The following is a 17,828-nucleotide window of genomic DNA, read 5'->3' as shown; positions in this document are numbered from 1 at the left end:
CCACATAAACCACGGCGTAAGCTAAGGTTGCAAATGGTTGAGTTTCTAAGGCTAGAAAACATGCAGCTGACGCTACATGTGAAATGGTTAAGAACTACAACTCTATAGGCCATTAGACCATAGAGCGCGTAGCATTGGCTACACGGCTGGAAATGGTTAAACTCTGAGACTATCGATCACTACAGAATAAGAGCAAATCCAAATTACTAGTCTGCAGCTGGAAATGACGTTAGTCTAGTACAAGAATACCGACAACCACCGAAGCATCTATTTTATGCGACAACCGTGAGTACGCCTGACGTATCCACTAGGAACGCAACTTTTCTGTCGACTCTTTTCAGCAGACGGACTGACGACCACAGAGCGGGACAACAAGACGTGCTCTTGTAAATATGTAAATTGCAATTTATTTTCAAATGAGCGGTCGTTCATGTGAAGTATTAGCAGTTTCTATGAGTGTAGTTATCAGCTATGAGTTTCTGGCTCTGGAGCGGGCCACTACCCCCCTTTCCTTTGTCTACCAAGCCGTCATATCGGTTTCGTCCGCTGGGGACTTTTCCTTTTCTATCATGTAATATCCCATGTATGAACTAATTGTGTGTGTGTGTTTTCATGTATTTCTGTGATTTATTTAGTTAGTAAATAAATTAAGCCAATTTTGTATATTGCTGGTTCGTGTAGATATCCAAGGGTTTGAGACGTTCAGTAATGAGAACTGATAAGGTAATAATGATACATTAGGTAAATTCAATTAAAAGCTTGCTATACACTCAGTGCTCCTTTCACATTGCACAGTGATGTGGATGTTTTTTTGAGACGTCTTCGAAAACTAAGAATTTCTAATTAATATGAAAACCATATGAAAATACCACGTCATGTCTCAAAATGGATATATAGCTTACCTCTATTGTTTTATGTCATGTCGATTGGCGAAGAAAGATGACCAGTTCAATGGGAAAGTGAGCCTGTCAGGTGGCCAGTTACCTTACATCTTACACAGAATCACCCACACATTGACTCTGTACCATAACACCCTGTGTATATAGCCTTTAAACTGCATTGTTGGTTAAGGGCTTGTAAGTAAGCATTTCACTGTAAGGTCTACCTACACCTGTTGTATTAAGCATTTCACTGTAAGGTCTACACCTGTTGTATTCGGTGTATATGACTAATAACATTTTATTTGACTCGATACTATTTTCCTGATTCTGACCTTAATTTATTTATTTATTTATTTATTCCCTCTGGCCTCCATTGATTTTAGTCACCCTAATTTTGGCCATCCTGCAAGGATAAACATTCCAATAAGACTGGTTTACCCATTGGTCATAAGATGCATTTTCTGATTGGACACCCTGAAATGACACATTTAAAGGCTGCTAACATGAGTGCGGGTTTGATAATGGCTGATGAGGAGATAAGATGTTCGATGGGGTAGATGTGTTGTTGTGGAAAAGCATTCTGTTTATTTCCTCTATCTCTCTTGCTCTTGTGCAATTCACAATATACACTGCTCAAAAAAATAAAGGGAACACTTAAACAACACAATGTAACTCCAAGTCAATCACACTTCTGTGAAATCAAACTGTCCACTTAAGAAGCAACACTGATTGACAATAAATTTCACATGCTGTTGTGCAAATGGAATAGACAACAGGTGGAAATTATAGGCAATTAGGAAGACACCCCCAATAAAGGAGTGGTTCTGCAGGTGGGGACCACAGACCACTTCTCAGTTCCTATGCTTCCTGGCTGATGTTTTGGTCACTTTTGAATGCTGGCGGTGCTTTCACTCTAGTGGTAGCATGAGACGGAGTCTACAACCCACACAAGTGGCTCAGGTAGTGCAGCTCATCCAGGATGACACATCAATGCGAGCTGTGGCAAGAAGGTTTGCTGTGTCTGTCAGCGTAGTGTCCAGAGCATGGAGGCGCTACCAGGAGACAGGCCAGTACATCAGGAGACGTGGAGGAGGCCGTAGGAGGGCAACAACCCAGCAGCAGGACCGCTACCTCCGCCTTTGTGCAAGGAGAAGCAGGAGAAGCACTGCCAGAGCCCTGCAAAATGACCTCCAGCAGGCCACAAACGGTCAAACGGTCAGAAACAGACTCCATGAGGGTGGTATGAGGGCCCGACATCCACAGGTGGGGGTTGTGCTTACAGCCCAACACCGTGCAGGACGTTTGGCATTTGCCAGAGAACACCAAGATTGGCAAATTCGCCACTGGCGCCCTGTGCTCTTCACAGATGAAAGCAGGTTCACACTGAACACGTGACAGACGTGACAGAGTCTGGAGACGCCGTGGAGAACGTTCTGCTGCCTGCAACATCCTCCAGCATGACCGGTTTGGCGGTGGGTCAGTCATGGTGTGGGGTGGCATTTCTTTGGGGGGCCGCACAGCCCTCCATGTGCTCGCCAGAGGTAGCCTGACTGCCATTAGGTACCGAGATGAGATCCTCAGACCCCTTGTGAGACCATATGCTGGTGCCGTTGGCCCTGGGTTCCTCCTAATGCAAGACAATGCTAGACCTCATGTGGCTGGAGTGTGTCAGCAGTTCCTGCAAGAGGAAGGCATTGATGCTATGGACTGGCCCGCCCGTTCCCCAGACCTGAATCCAATTGAGCACATCTGGGACATCATGTCTCGCTCCATCCACCAACGCCATGTTGCACCACAGACTGTCCAGGAGTTCGCAGATGCTTTAGTCCAGGTCTGGGAGGAGATCCCTCAGGAGACCATCCTCCACCTCATCAGGAGCATGCCCAGGCGTTGTAGGGAGGTCATACAGGCACGTGGAGGCCACACACACACTACTGAGCCTCATTGTGACTTGTATTAAGGACATGACATCAAAGTTGGATCAGCCTGTAGTGTGGTTTTCCACTTTAATTTTGAGTGTGACTCCAAATCCAGACCTCCATGGGTTGATAAATTGGATTTCCATTGATTATTTTTGTGTGATTTTGTTGTCAGCACATTCAACTATGTAAAGAAAAAAGTATTTAATAAGATTATTTCTTTCATTCAGATCTAGGATGTGTTGTTTAAGTGTTCCCTTAATTTTTTTTGAGCAGTGTATAATTATAATATATAATTAGGCTAAATGTAAGACTCACTAATAATTGTATTATTTTTATCAAAATAGTTTAACCTGCTATTTTTTTGTTTGTTGCAGTAATCACTGATCTGGCTTTCAAGTCTGTTTTTATAAAAGCCCTTTTTATTTCAAATGTAACCAGAACAAAGTATAATGCACATTTCATGAATAATGACCAACTTCTGGTAGCAGCCATTATAGAACATTAACACAGGTCTCATCAACAATATCTCAAGCCCAAGTGCTAGAGTAGCCTGCTGATGTTTTATATTTCAACTTTAGCCAACTTGGATCTATTTGCTAGCTTACAAAGTAGAACAGTTTTGGTATTTTATTAGGATCCCCATTAGCTGTTGCAAAAGCAGCAGCTACTCTTCCTGGGGTCCACATGAAACACTGTACAGAACTTCAATAGACAAGAACAAAGACAGAACTACATAAATTGAACTGTTATGAACACAACCTTCTGTCTGTCTCCAACTGTTTGAACAGCGTGTCCACTTTTTCACTTGTTGAAATCAAGTAGCTTACCATATTTCTCACAATGAGAACGGGTTGTTTTATGCTCATTGCACATTTATAAAACAGACTAGACATCTAATATAACAGTCTTTGGCTAAAATGCTGATAGTGGTTTGTGGTAATGTAGCGTGTGACAAGCTGAGCAATTTAAAAAAAAAATGTTTTCCTCCAGAATCGTACTCCTGTTTTAGTTGTGTCTGCTCTGCTCGCAGTTGGGAAATAAAAAGGTTAACTTCTCCTTCGTTACAGTAAAATAATGTCTCAATGTGTTTGTCCATATGCTTGATTCCGTTGGCCCAAACCTCAAATGAAAATGGCGAGTGTAAGCCGCTTGTCAGAGGAAGTAGTTTGTTGTGAGGTGCTTGGTGTGAGTGTAAATGGGAACAGTATAGAACAAGGCCCACTGATCCAGATGGAAATGTTGTTGTTGTTCTATATGTAACAGTGTAGGTTCCGTCCCTCTCTTCGCCCCAACCTGGGCTCGAACCAGGGACCCTTGCACACATCAACAACTGACACCCCACGAAGCATCGTTACCCATCGCGCCACAAAAGCCGCGGCCCTTGCAACGCAAGGGGAAACCCTACTTCAAGTCTCAGAGCAAGTGACACGTCACCGATTTGAAATGCTATTAGCGCACACCACTGCTAACTAACTAGCCATTTCACATCAGTTACATATACTAGTATTCTTAATTAGCCCAGCACCTATGGTTTTTAAGGATGTGTGTATGACCACAAACATTTCTATAAAGGGTATGCACAGTCACAGCAGAAGGAGCGAAGGAGACATAAACGACTCCAAAATAAATATATATATATATATATATATATATATGCGCTTCAGCGTGATGTCTTCAAATTAATTTGATATAGCGCCCAGCCCTACTGACAGTGCCCCTCTCCCTCTCTTCTCTCTCTCCCCCTCACCAGGTGATGGAGTATGAGAATAGGATAAGAGCCTACTCCACTCCAGACAAGATCTTCCGTTACTTCGCCACGCTGAAGATCATCAGTGAGCAGGGAGATGCAGAGGTCTACATGACTCCACAGGACTTTGTCCGCTCCATCACCCCCAACGAGAAACAGCCAGAGAGTAAGTCTAAAGTTGAGACAAGATCTTAACTCCCATTTGGGTATCATGAAATTGGGGAGCAAAAGGAAGTAAAATGTGTGTGTGTGTGTGTGTGTATAATACATACAGTACCAGTCAAAAGGTTGGACACACCTACTCATTCAAGGCTTTTTCTTAATTTTTAATATTTTCTACATTGTAGAATAATAGTGAAGACATCAAACCGATGAAAAAAACACATATGGAATCATGTAGTAACCCCAAAAAAAGTGTTAAACAAATCAAAATATGGTTTAAATTTGAGGTTCTTCAAAGTAGCCACCCTTTGCCTTGATGACAGCTTTGCACACTCTTGGCTTTCTCTCAACCAGCTTCATGAGGTAGTCACCTGGAATGCATTTCAATTAACAGGTGTGCCTTGTTAAATTTATTTGTGGAATTTTTTTCCTTATTGCGTTTGCGCCAATCAGTTGTGTTGTGACAAGGTAGGGGTGGTGTACAGAAGATAGCCCTATTTGGTAAAATATTCTGTCAAGAACAGCTCAAATAAGCAAAGAGAAACGACAGTCCATCATTACTTTAAGACATGAAAGTCAGTCAATCCGGAAAATGTCATGAACTTAAAAGTTTCTTCAAGTGCAGTCTCAAAAACCCTGAAGCGGTATGATGAAACTGGCTCTCATGAGGACCGACACAGGAAAGGAGGACCCAGAGTTATCTCTGCCTCAGAAATTGCAGCCCAAATAAATGCTTCACAGAGTTCAAGTAACAGACACATCTCAACATCAACTGTTCAGAGAAGACTGCGTCAATCGGGCCTTCGTGTTCGAATTGCTGCAAAGAAACCACTACTAAAGGACACCAATAAGAAGAGACTTGCTTGGGCCAAGAAATACGAGGAATGGACATTAGACCGGTGGAAATTTGTCCAGATTTTAATATTTTGGATTCCAACCGCTGTCTTTGAGATGCAGAGTAGGTACAGTTGAAGTCAGAAGTTTACATACACTAAGTTGACTGCCTTTAAACAGCTTGGAAAATTGAGATATACCTGCTGGAACGTGTGCTACGGGTGGGTGTTGTTATCGTGACCAGTGAACTAAGGCGGAGCTTTATCTAGCGTAGACTTATAGATGACCTGGAGCCAGTGGGTCGGGCGACGAATATGTAGCGAGTACCAGCCGACTAGAGCATACAGGTCGCAGTGGTGGGTGGTATAAGGTGATTTGGGAAAATCAAAAGAAATCAGCCAAGACCTGAGAACAAATTGTAGACCTCCACAAGTCTGGTTCATCCTTGGGAGCAATTTTCAAATGCCTGTAGGTACCATGTTCATCTGTACAGCAATATTATGCAAGTATAAACACCATCATACCGCTCAGGAAGGAGACTCATTCTGTCTCCTAGAGATGAACGTACTTTGGTGCGAAAAGTGCAAATCAATCCCAGAACAACAGCAAAGGACCTTGTGAAGATGACGGAGGAAATGGGTACAAAAGTATCTATATCCACAGTAAAACAAGTCCTATATCGACATAACCTGACAGGCCGCTCAGCAAGGAAGAAGCCACTGCTCCAAAACCGCCATAAAAAAGCCAGACTACGGTTTGCAACTGCACATGGGGACAAAGATTGTACTTTTTGGAGAAATGTCCTCTGACCTCGTTTGGAGGAAAAAGGGGGAGGCTTGCAAGCCGAAGAACACCATCCCAACCGTGAAGCACGGGGGTGGCAGCATCATGTTGTGGGGGTGCTTTTGCTGCAGGAGTGACCATCACAAAGTCCTGACCTCAATCCAATAGAACATTTGTGGCTAGAACTGAAAAATCGTGTGCGAGCAAGGAGGCCTACAAACCTGACCCAGTTACACCAGCTCTGTCAGGAGGAATGGGCCAAAATTCACCCAACTTATTGTGGGAAGCTTGTGGAAGGCTGCCCAAAACGTTTGACCCAAGTTAAACCATTTCAAGGCAATGCTACCAAATACTAATTGAGTGCATGTAAACTTCTGACCTACTGGGAATGTGATGAAAGAAATAAAAGCTGAAATAAATAATTCTCTACTATTATTCTGACATTTCACATTCTTAAATTAAAGTGGTGATCCTAACTGACCTAAGACAGGGAATTTTCACGAGGATTGAATGTCAGGAATTGTGAAACTGAGTTGAAATGCATTTGGCTAAGGTGTATGTGATCTTCTCACTTCAACTGTGAACGGATGATCTCTGCATGTGGTTCCCACCGTGAAGCATGGAGGGGGAGGTGTTATGGTGTGGGGGTGCTTTGCTGGTGACACTGTCAGTGATTTTATTTAGAATTCAAGGCACACTTACCCAGCATGGCTACCACAGCATTCTGCAGCGATACGCCATCCCATCTGCCTTGGGCTTAGTGGGACTATCCATTTGTTTTTCAACAGGACAATGACCCAACACACCTCCAGGCTGTGTAAGGGCTATTTGACCAAGAAGGAGAGTGATGGAGTGCTGCATCAGATAACCTGGCCTCCACAATCACCCGACCTCAACCCAATTGAGATGGTTTGGGATGAGTTGGACGGCAGAGAGAAGGAGAAGCAGCCAACAAGTGCTCAGCATATGTGGGAACACAGTCAGTTTGAGACTTTTGCTCTTGACTGGGACAGACGTGAGGCTGGCAACTAAATTAAATGATAAAGTTTTTGGTGACCGCAATATTTAGCATTATGGTTATTTTATGCTTATGTTAAAATAAGTATCACAAAAAATGTCCTATGGTAGTGAGTTGATGTTAGCTTCAGTTGTAGTAACTTGGTCTACAAAGCTGTATCTTCTTGCATTGTAAAGTGTTGTAGCCTGTAATGGACATTGTTTTGCGAACAGTAATTAACAGTTTCAACATTTTTACATGCTGTATTTCATTATTCAAGTGTGTTTAACTTCTGTGCAGCATAAATGGTGACTCCGGACAGGGTAGAGCTAGCGATGAGTAAGTAAACCCGGGGCGGAACAGGCTCGGCCCTCTCAGGCTACACGGGGATTCATTGGCTGTGTTGATAGATCTACTGATTGACAGAAGATCAAGTCTGTGACGTGAGGCGCGTTTGACAGAAGTACCGAAAGTAACAATTCGAGTTCTGAACCGTTTTTAAAAAAAGATGTTCTCGTATTGAAAAAGTACATATGTTTTGGTATACTGTGTGTGTGTGTGTGTGTCTCAGCCATCTGCACCATACTTGTTTATCTGTTTTATTGATCTCCATCTCATGGAACTAGAGAATGAATCATGACACATTGTTGTAGTGCTGCAGAATGCCTTGTCTAGTGTTGCCACAGAGCAGATATGTTGTTGAGTGAGCAGAGAGCTGCTGTGTGGTTGAAATCATAGCTGTGTTTAACCTACAGGCTACTCTCAGGCAGGGTCGGCAGAAAGCGGATGTTTCCGTTCTTTTTAGGGACTCAGTATTTAGAAACCTAACTATTGTTTCCCCTGAAACTGATGTGGGGACTCCAGTCAGGTGTCTTTTTACTTCTTCTATAGGTTACCTCAGGCTAGCCCCAGTTGTGTGTGAGGGCTAATGTGGTCTTAGTTAGGTTTGTCACACCTTAGCACTCATCTGTGTTGTTCTTGTCACACTGCATTGCTTTATCTTGGCCAGGTCGCAGTTGTAAATGAGAACTTGTTCTCAACTGGCCTACCTGGTTAAATAAAGGAGAAATATAAATATATTACCTCTTGTTCCATTTTCTTGCTGGGGAATCTACTAGAATTAATGCGTTAGTAAACCCACTACAATCACGCAGTACAGTGTACAGCAAGCAGTTTAGCAGTTACTTCGGTGGGTCCCGGTGGCAATAAATTAATACAAGCGAAAGCTTACCTTGACTTGGAAGAGTTCCAGTGTTGGATAGTTTTAGCCTGCTAGCTGCTTCCCAGTCCTTAATCCAGCCCTGCCACTTAGTTTGCTCGGAAGCATGAAAAGTAACCTGGTAGTATTTACTAGCTTTCTTGAAGACTGGCCTGGGCCTGGTTAGGAGGGTCCTTCCATTGCCTCCCTCTCACTTCTGTTCTTCCCCCTCTTTCTGATTCTGTTATTACAGTAATAATGCTGACCTGAGCTTCACTGTATTAGAGGGGGAGAGGGAGGGAGAGAAGTGGAGAGGGAGGGAGTGATTTGTAGTGCATTTGACCCACAGCCAGGCCACTCATCTCTCGCTCTCGCCACCACCCACAGTCAGATTCTACGAGAGAGAGATTGCAGAGAGGGGAGAGGGAGAGATTGCAGTGAAGGGGAGAGATTGCAGTGAAGGGGAGAGATTGCAGTGAAGGGGAGAGATTGCAGTGAAGGGGAGAGATTGCAGAGAAGGGGAGAGATTGCAGCACATTTACCTCACACCTCTCATCTCTCTCGGCACCTAGCCGGCTCTCAGTCAGACCTAATGTCACTACAGTGCAGTAGAGGAGGAGGGGAGAGTACAGTGCAGTACAGGAGAGAGGAGGAGGGGAGATTACAGTGCATATACTGTTGGTGTATATAGCCTAATAATACCACTCTGGCTGGCTGACTGACTGTATTTTATTCAATGTTCACTGACTGACTGCCCCCTGGTAAATAGACTGTCCTTTGTTGTGTTCTGGCTGACTGGTTTCTCTAGCCCCTGGATAAATGCTTCCTTAAACGCTCTATTTATTACACTTTGGATTGGAATGGAATCAATGGAACAGTATCCAACCAATGGAAACCACTGGACTCCATTCTATTAATTCCATTCCAGCCAGTAAGCTGAGCCCGTCCTCTTATAGCTCCTCCCATCAGCCTCCTCTGGTAATTATGTAATCTGGTTGAAATAGATCCACTGGACTGAGACTGGATCTTAACCAATAACTAGTTTCCTTTTTTTGAAAGGTTTTAAATTAGATTTCAGAAGAGAAGGTGGGTCAGTGGAGTTCTGCTTCAGTTTTCTACCGTTTTTTTATTTGTTTACTTATAAATGATCCCACAGAAAAATAACAGAGCACACAAATGATGTGATACGTAATGTCCTAGGTTAAGATTAATATTAGCACTGAGCTCTAAAAACATATTTTTGTTAAAATTACACCCCTTAAAGTAATTTAATCAGCGAGGGGGCACGCGGCGAGGAGGGAGGGGGACGCGGAGGGAGGGAGGGGGGCGCGTGGTGAGAGAGGGGGCACGTGACAGTGAATCGCAGTAAGACAAAAATAATGGTGTTCCAAAAAAGGTCCAGTAGCCAAGACAACAAATACATATTCTGTCTAGACACCGTTGATCTAGAGCACACAAACTATACATCAGCGCTACAGGAAACTTCCACAAAGCTGTGAACGAGCTGAGAAACGAGGCAAGAAGGGCATTCTATGCCATCAAAAGGAACATACAATTCGACATGCCGAATGCGTTTAGTTTAGGGGCAGAGGGGCGCAGCGAGAGTGGGAGGGGGGTGCAGTGGGAGGGGGAGACTCAGTAAGACAAAAATATTGGTGTTCCAAAAAAGGTCTGGGGTCCGCTTGTGGCGAAATCTCTTTCTCTTTCCTCTGTCATTCCAGTGCTTTACGCTGCAGCAGACTTTCTATTTTGCAAATGCACTTCCTGTTGATGTTCATTAGAGCTGGACTATTATTGCCCTGCCAGAAGTATTTGGGTGGACATTTTAGTTAAAAGGGAGGTTGCTTGCTGTGTATTGTTAGTTGAACTGTAATTGAGGTGGGGTGTAATAATGACATGTGGCCCAGAAGATTGTGGACTTTTTTAAGGCCTTTGTTTTATTTATAAACACCCCCCACCTTCATACCCTCTACACTCCTCCACTGGAAGATAATACAGATTATTGCAAATCCTCTGACTGGGTTCTTTCTTGTAAATTGTTTCTATGAAGTTGCCGTTCAATTGCTCTGCCTTTATTATTGTATGAGGTATTATTGGTGGGGTTACCCCTGTGCTGTGACGTGGGTTTATATGGTGTCTTCTCTTTTCTCGCCACTGGCTTTCTGGTAAACAGGTTACACTCTAGGCAGTCTCTTCTGCTGATGTGTGTGGGTCTGGTAGTGGTACACTCTCTATTCTACTCTTTATTTTATTTATTTTTATTTTTTCCTTTCGTCATGGTTACTACCTGCCTGATGCCCAAACAAAATCTTTATCTTTACCCCTCTCTAATAAATACCGCCAACGCTCACCAACAGAACTCACAAAACGGGACAAACACCCTAAAATATACTTTGTGTACAATGCAAAACTCCAAACAATGCAGGGCAGAATTAGGACTCATACCCACTAGTTATCTACATCCAGGAAAAAGAGGGACAGGGGTAGGAGTGAGGACTCATACCCACTAGTTATCTACATCCAGGAAAAAGATGATCCAGCTGACAGTCAGTCATTCTGTCCGTTCCATTATTCATTGATCCAGCTGACAGTCAGTCATTCTGTCCGTTCCATTATTCATTGATCCAGCTGACAGTCAGTCATTCTGTCCGTTCCATTATTCATTGATCCAGCTGACAGTCAGTCATTCTGTCCGTTCCATTATTCATTGATCCAGCTGACAGTCAGTCATTCTGTCCGTTCCATTATTCATTGATCCAGCTGACAGTCAGTCATTCTGTCCGTTCCATTATTCATTGATCCAGCTGACAGTCAGTCATTCTGTCCGTTCCATTATTCATTGTGTTCCAGTATAGTACTGTTGTAGCATAATGACATTGATTTCGTGCGACAGACCACACCTCACTAATTCATCAATCTAGGGAGAATCTCAATTGCATACTCCCAGAGTTCTGTCTTTAAGGATGTGCTTAAAGTCTGGTTTAAACCCAGGATGGTGCGGGCGGTTTTAACCCAGGATGGTGCAGGCGGTTTAACCCATACTCCCAGAGTCCTCAAGGATGTGGTTTAAACCCAGGGTGGTGCGGGCGGTTTTAACCCAGGATGGTGCAGGCGGTTTAACCCATACTCCCAGAGTCCTCAAGGATGTGGTTTAAACCCAGGGTGGTGCGGGCGGTTTAAACCCAGGGTGGTGCGGGCGGTTTAAACCCAGGGTGGTGCGGGCGGTTTAAACCCAGGGTGGCCTTGGGGTCTCCTACTGAATGTGTTAATAGCCATTTCTTCTAGCATTGCATGACAGCGTCATGAGTTAAATAGAATATAATTTATTTGTGTAAAATCATTACATCAAGATTAACATTGTATTCCCAGAGGATTTATAACTATTAATTAAAACACTTGTTTCCAAATTTTGGCCAAAAATCAATAAATAAAAATACCCAGCAGAATCTGCATCCAGTAACATTTTAAATCCGTGTTATTTTTCCAAGTCAACTCTCGTTGATGATTAATGAACAGATGAATCAATGCTGATTGCTGTCTGAGTGTATATGAGAGCTTTCTGGAAACTGGGTTGTTATTGGTGATTATTAATCTGTGTCACGTCACTCTAGAAATACATTTAAATGGCCGCTGAAGTCTTATGTATCCCAAATGACAGCCTATTCCCTACATAGTGCTTTTGACCAGAAACCTTTGGGCTATTTTAGGGAATAGGGTGCCATTTGGGACCTAGGTCCTACTGTATGTATACACTATGCTCTGCTTGGCAGACGGACTCGTTTGTAAATGCTTATGTAATGTAGTCGTAACTCGATCTGTCTCTTGATGTATTTGTAATTTTATAAACATTAACAGTGCATTTTTTTTCTCCTTTTCTCTGTCTCTGTCTCTCTCTCTCCCCTCTTTCTCCATAACTCTCTCAATCTTTGTCTCTGTCTCCATACCTCTCTCTCTCACACAGACCTGGGGCTGGATCAGTTCCAGGTGAAGCGATATGATGGAAAGGTAAGCAGTGATGAGAGCGTGGGTGGGTGTGTGGGCGGGCGGGCAGCAGGCCATGGCCAAAGGGAAGGATGGCAGCCCGGGTGGGCGATGAGAAAGGGTACCTACCCATCTCTCTTGTTGAAGTACCAGCTCTTACATATCTTTCATTACCTGGGGGTGTGTCCCAAATGACACCCTATGCCATATCATGACCCATAGGGCTCTTGACAAAACTAGTGTGATCTATAAGGGAACAGGTTTCCATTTGGGATGCACCGCCTGGTTTCATAAAACCCTCATTCCACCTCTCTTTTCAGACTGTGAGAGTGAAGTGTGAGAGAGTAATCCTAAGTGGATAACCATGGAACTGCGTTAGTCTTAATTGCAACGGGGAAGAGGGGGGGGTTTATCGAGGTGGAATATATTTCATCATGAGATTCAACAGTTGTTTTTATAACCTATCACTCTCTAGAGCGGTGTTTCTTAATCCTGGTCCCGGGCACCTAAAGGATGCACATTTTGGTTTGGCCTCATACACCTGATTCAAATCAAAAGCTTTGAGTTGATTGGTGTTATAAGGTGTGTGTGGTGTTTTGGGTCCCCAGGACCATGATTAGGGAACACTGGAGTACAGGACGAGAAGGACGAAAAGATCACAGCTCAGATAACATTTGCAAAATAAAAGCTCTTTGAAGCTACTTTTTAAGTGCAGGACTACTTTATTTTTCTTAAATACCACAGTCTTATCAGGTCTACAAGAAGGTTAATAAGCAGGTTAAGGTTATAAGGGTGTATAAACGGCAGCATCAAATGTGGTCTAATTGCGAAGATGCTGCTGCTTGTGAGTTAGACACTCCAGATCCTGAACTAATATGATGAAGAGAAGCCAGAATTGGCAGATAAACGCTGTTACAGCCAATATCCACAATCTCAGCTCCAGGCCCATCCACTACTAACCTAATGTGGGGAGCAGGCTTTGAGGAGGAAGGGACGAGGGAGATGTGGGGAGCAGGCTTTGAGGAGGAAGGGACGAGGGAGATGTGGGGAGCAGGCTTTGAGGAGGAAGGGACGAGGGAGATGTGGGGAGCAGGCTTTGAGGAGGAAGGGACGAGGGAGATGTGGGGAGCAGGCTTTGAGGAGGAAGGGACGAGGGAGATGTGGGGAGCAGGCTTTGAGGAGGAAGGGACGAGGGAGATGTGGGGAGCAGGCTTTGAGGAGGAAGGGACGAGGGAGATGTGGGGAGCAGGCTTTGAGGAGGAAGGGACGAGGGAGATGTGGGGAGCAGGCTTTGAGGAGGAAGGGACGAGGGAGATGTGGAGAGCAGGCTGTACCAAACCCTGTTCCTGTCTTGACTACAGCACCTCCCGCCTATCCTCAGACAGACAGAAGGGATAATAGCGAAGCCCAAAACCTCCCATTTGAAGGCTCTGTTAAAGAACCACCAACTACTCCCATGACATGACGTCCATCACTAATAAGCACTTTGAAGAGAGTACCACATCTCTGTTCCGGTATCACCAAGTCCCTAGCACCGGTCTTCTCTCCTCTGGCAGAGTACACAACTCTGATTCACTAACTCTGATTCACTAACTCTGATTCACTAACTCTGATTCACTAATAACTCTGATTCACTAATAACTCTGATTCACTAATAACTCTGATTCACTAATAACTCTGATTCACTAATAACGCTGATTCACTAATAACGCTGATTCACTAATAACGCTGATTCACTAATAACTCTGATTCACTATTCACTAATAACTCTGATTCACTATTCACTAATAACTCTGATTCACTAATAACTCTGATTCGCTCGCGGCGCTCTGATTCGCTCGCGGCGCTCTGATTCTCTGATTCACTCGCGCTCTGAACAAGTTCCAATGTCATCCTTGCCTTGCTCTGTGTCTGAAAGAACAGCTATTGCTCCACGCATAGTTAACTGTGTAACACTTAATCATTAAGAGACTCAACTAGTGGACCTGCCTACCAGACCATAATGGTCTATTTAGTGATACTTTATAGGCTGACAAGTGGACCTTGGACCAGAGTAATGGACCTAGACTAGATAAGAGAACAACGTTAGGGTCCTAGATAAGCTACCTACACCCATCCTTGTCACCTTTCTTATTCTTTCTCCAGGGTTTTTTCTGCACAGAAAAGGTTTGGGGCGGGCTGCCTACTGTAAGTCCAAACAATATATATATTTTTTTTTAAATCCATATATTTTAGTGAAGATTAAACTTAAGACTAATACCAGATATAAAGTATGTAGACAAGATAATGGACCTATACATAAAAAAAAAACGTTAAAAAAAGATATTCGAACTAACAATCACCAAAATAAAACTTTAGACCGAGAGAGTCTCGTTCTCCAAAATGATGCTTTTCAGGAGTATTTTTGTCATGGCACGTGGCCCCCATTTTGAGTCACATAAGCCATGGCAAAATGTGTAGAATAGCAGGAAATTAGCTTTAAAACAGCAACATTTTGTCTGCAGCATCTAAAAGATTTTGGCCGGCGAACGTGCCTACTGCCACGCCCTTGCCACGCCTACCACCTAAGCCCCATTTTGATCCAGAGAGAACCCCATGTTGAATTCCAAGCCCTCCCTTTAGTTTTGCTCTGGTTTGGGTCCCTTTATATAATGCCTGTTGGTAGATCTCTTCCAGTCATACAATACGTCTTCATTGATCTACTATGTGGAGACAACGGAAGCTGTTAATTTTTCTGCCACAGTAATTAGTGGTTAATTAGTTGTCAGAGTAACCATCCATCCCCACCACACATCATACAGTCCCAGTGAGGATTAATCAATTCCCAGACCCTCCCTAACTTGCTCCTTCTCTCTCCCCTCCCTCCCCTCCCTCCCACTTGTTGCTCCCTCTCTCCATCCCTCCCTCTCTTTCATCAACAGATTGTTAGTACATGAATAGTAATAATGCGTTTAACCTCGTTATTGGGGCCCATCAGTTCCCCAGGGGGCTCAATGAATAATCACCCTGCTATCTATCAATCATGTGCTATGAAACTTTCTCTCCCTCCCTCACTCTCTTTATCACTAATGTGTTCGTAAACCGTCAAGACACAAATCGCAGATTAAAGAGTTGAGTTGGCGGCAAAGTATTTCCTCCCTCCCTCCCTCCCTCCCTCCCTCCCTCCCTCCCTCCCTCCCTCCCTCCCGCTCCTACATCTTTCCCTCCCTCCCTCCCTCCCGCTCCTACATCTTTCCCTCTCCCCTCTCTATACGAGCACCCTTTCCTTCCCTCTCTCCTCCCCCTTCCCTACACTCCGTCTCCCTCCCCCCTCCCCGGCTATTCAGATGTCAGTAGGTCATTTGAATAACCCTCAGACTCTGACAGATATCCAATATATTGGAAACACAAGCCAGTGTCCCAGCTCGTTGATCAATATCTACTGTGTGTTTATCTCTGTTCATGCGGTAAAGGTGAATGGAAGGTGCCCTGGGGGAGTCCCAAACGGTAGCCTATTCCCTATGGGCCCTGGTCACAAGTAGTGCACTATAAAGGGTGTAGGATGCCATTTTTGGACGCAGCCCTGGTGTTTTCTATGTAACCATAGCGACACAAAGCAGGAGCATAAAAGAAAAGTGTTGCAGCTCAATAAACACACACACACACCCCCATACACACACATCTTTACGTTTACACAGACAAGGACACTAACCCCGCACTGATTTTAGATAAGCAAACAAAACCGAGATTATACTATTTAACCACTATTTGAATATGAATAGTCAACAAAGGACGATAACAATATGTTTGCACATTCATGCTCTTTGGTCCAGAACTAGGTCCATCATTTGTTTAATACACGCACCCCAATATATGAATGGAATAGTGTCCCAACAAAGAGCTGGAGGTATGAAACGGCATTATAATGACCATACCAACAGCTGGAGATATGAAACGGCATTATAATCACCATACCAACAGCTGGAGGTATGAAACGGCATTATAATGACCATACCAACAGCTGGAGGTATGAAACGGCATTATAATGACCATACCAACAGCTGGAGGTATGAAACGGCATTATAATGACCATACCCACAGCTGGAGGTATGAAACGGCATTATAATGACCATACCAACAGCTGGAGGTATGAAACGGCATTATAATGTCCTAGTTAACCAGTCTGAATTCTTCTCTCACCATTGCAATTTAGCATTCAGACTAGGTTGCCTAGCCACCACAGACCCTCATTCTCTCTCTCTCTCTCAATCACTGTATTGGACCACCAAGCTCTTGGGACAATCAACATTATTCCTTTAGTTTGTGTGCGTATATGAGCAATCAAAAAAAAAAAAAAAATATATATATATATATATATAAGAGAGTGAGTTGAGATGGGTTTAACCAAGCTAACCCCCTCTTTCAACTGGAAATGGAATGTTCTAGATGGAACATTCTAGATGGATGATCCCTATGTAGCTGATATGTCACCTATATCTCTGGGCATTCTGTTTGCATATCTCTCTCTGTACTATTCAGTAGTCTACACATGATGCATGGCTAGCTGTGGATGATAGTCCCTTGATGCGCACACACAGCACTCACACACCAACGCGCCTGATAGCGTCCTCTGGCTTGGCAACAGAATTACACTTCACTTGCTTTTCTATCCAGCCTCCTTTCCCCTTCCTCCCTCCATCCTCCCCTCGTTCCCTCGCCAAGAACCTATGAAATCGCTCCACTCCACTGGAATGGGATGCAATATTAATATTGTAAGAATTTCAGTAACCTACAATTCCCCGAGCTGAAACTCCTAAGTCGAGGGCAGTTTTATGGTCAGAGTATGCTAATCCAAGGTTCAGACGAGGAGATTGGGAATGGTTGGGGGTGGTGGGGGCTCCTTGTCTGAGGGGGAAAATATCACAATGGAATCTGCTTGAGTACTAGTAGTATCTATTAAAAAAATATTCATTGGAAAATGGTTGTTCAGTTCTCCTCTCCTGTCTCTTTCGTGCGTGCTAAAATCCCTCACCATATTTTTTTCACATTTGTTTATTTATCCATTGTTTGTTCTTTAATATTTGGGTGCTCCCCACTGCTCTTAGTATGTTGGGTGCTCCCCCACTGCTCTTAGTATGTTTGGGTGCTCCCCACTGCTCTTAGTATGTTTGGGTGCTCCCCACTGCTCTTAGTATGTTTGGGCGCTCCCCCACTGCTCTTAGTATGTTTGGGCGCTCCCCCACTGCTCTTAGTATGTTTGGGCGCTCCCCCACTGCTCTTAGTATGTTTGGGGCGCCCCCCCACTGCTCTTAGTATGTTTGGGGGCGCCCCCCCACTGCTCTTA

The 17,828-nt window shown here is 43.9% G+C and overlaps 1 protein-coding gene across 2 annotated transcripts in view; it reads left to right on the top strand.

Annotated features, from left to right (window-relative positions):
* micu1 (mitochondrial calcium uptake 1) overlaps window positions 1-17,828 on the top strand; it is a 102,284-nt gene that overhangs the window by 27,846 nt on the left and 56,610 nt on the right. For both annotated transcript variants that reach the window (XM_082965741.1, XM_014157977.3), the window contains exons 4-5: window positions 4,554-4,716; window positions 12,486-12,529. In XM_082965741.1, coding sequence (XP_082821867.1) covers window positions 4,554-4,716; window positions 12,486-12,529 — 207 coding nt within the window. The remainder of the gene's footprint in view (window positions 1-4,553; window positions 4,717-12,485; window positions 12,530-17,828) is intronic.

This window comes from Salmo salar, chromosome 19 (genome assembly GCF_965601325.2).
Source record: "Salmo salar chromosome 19, fSalSal1, whole genome shotgun sequence".
Lineage (NCBI taxonomy): Eukaryota > Metazoa > Chordata > Actinopteri > Salmoniformes > Salmonidae > Salmo > Salmo salar.
This window is presented reverse-complemented; position numbering and strand designations above follow the sequence as displayed.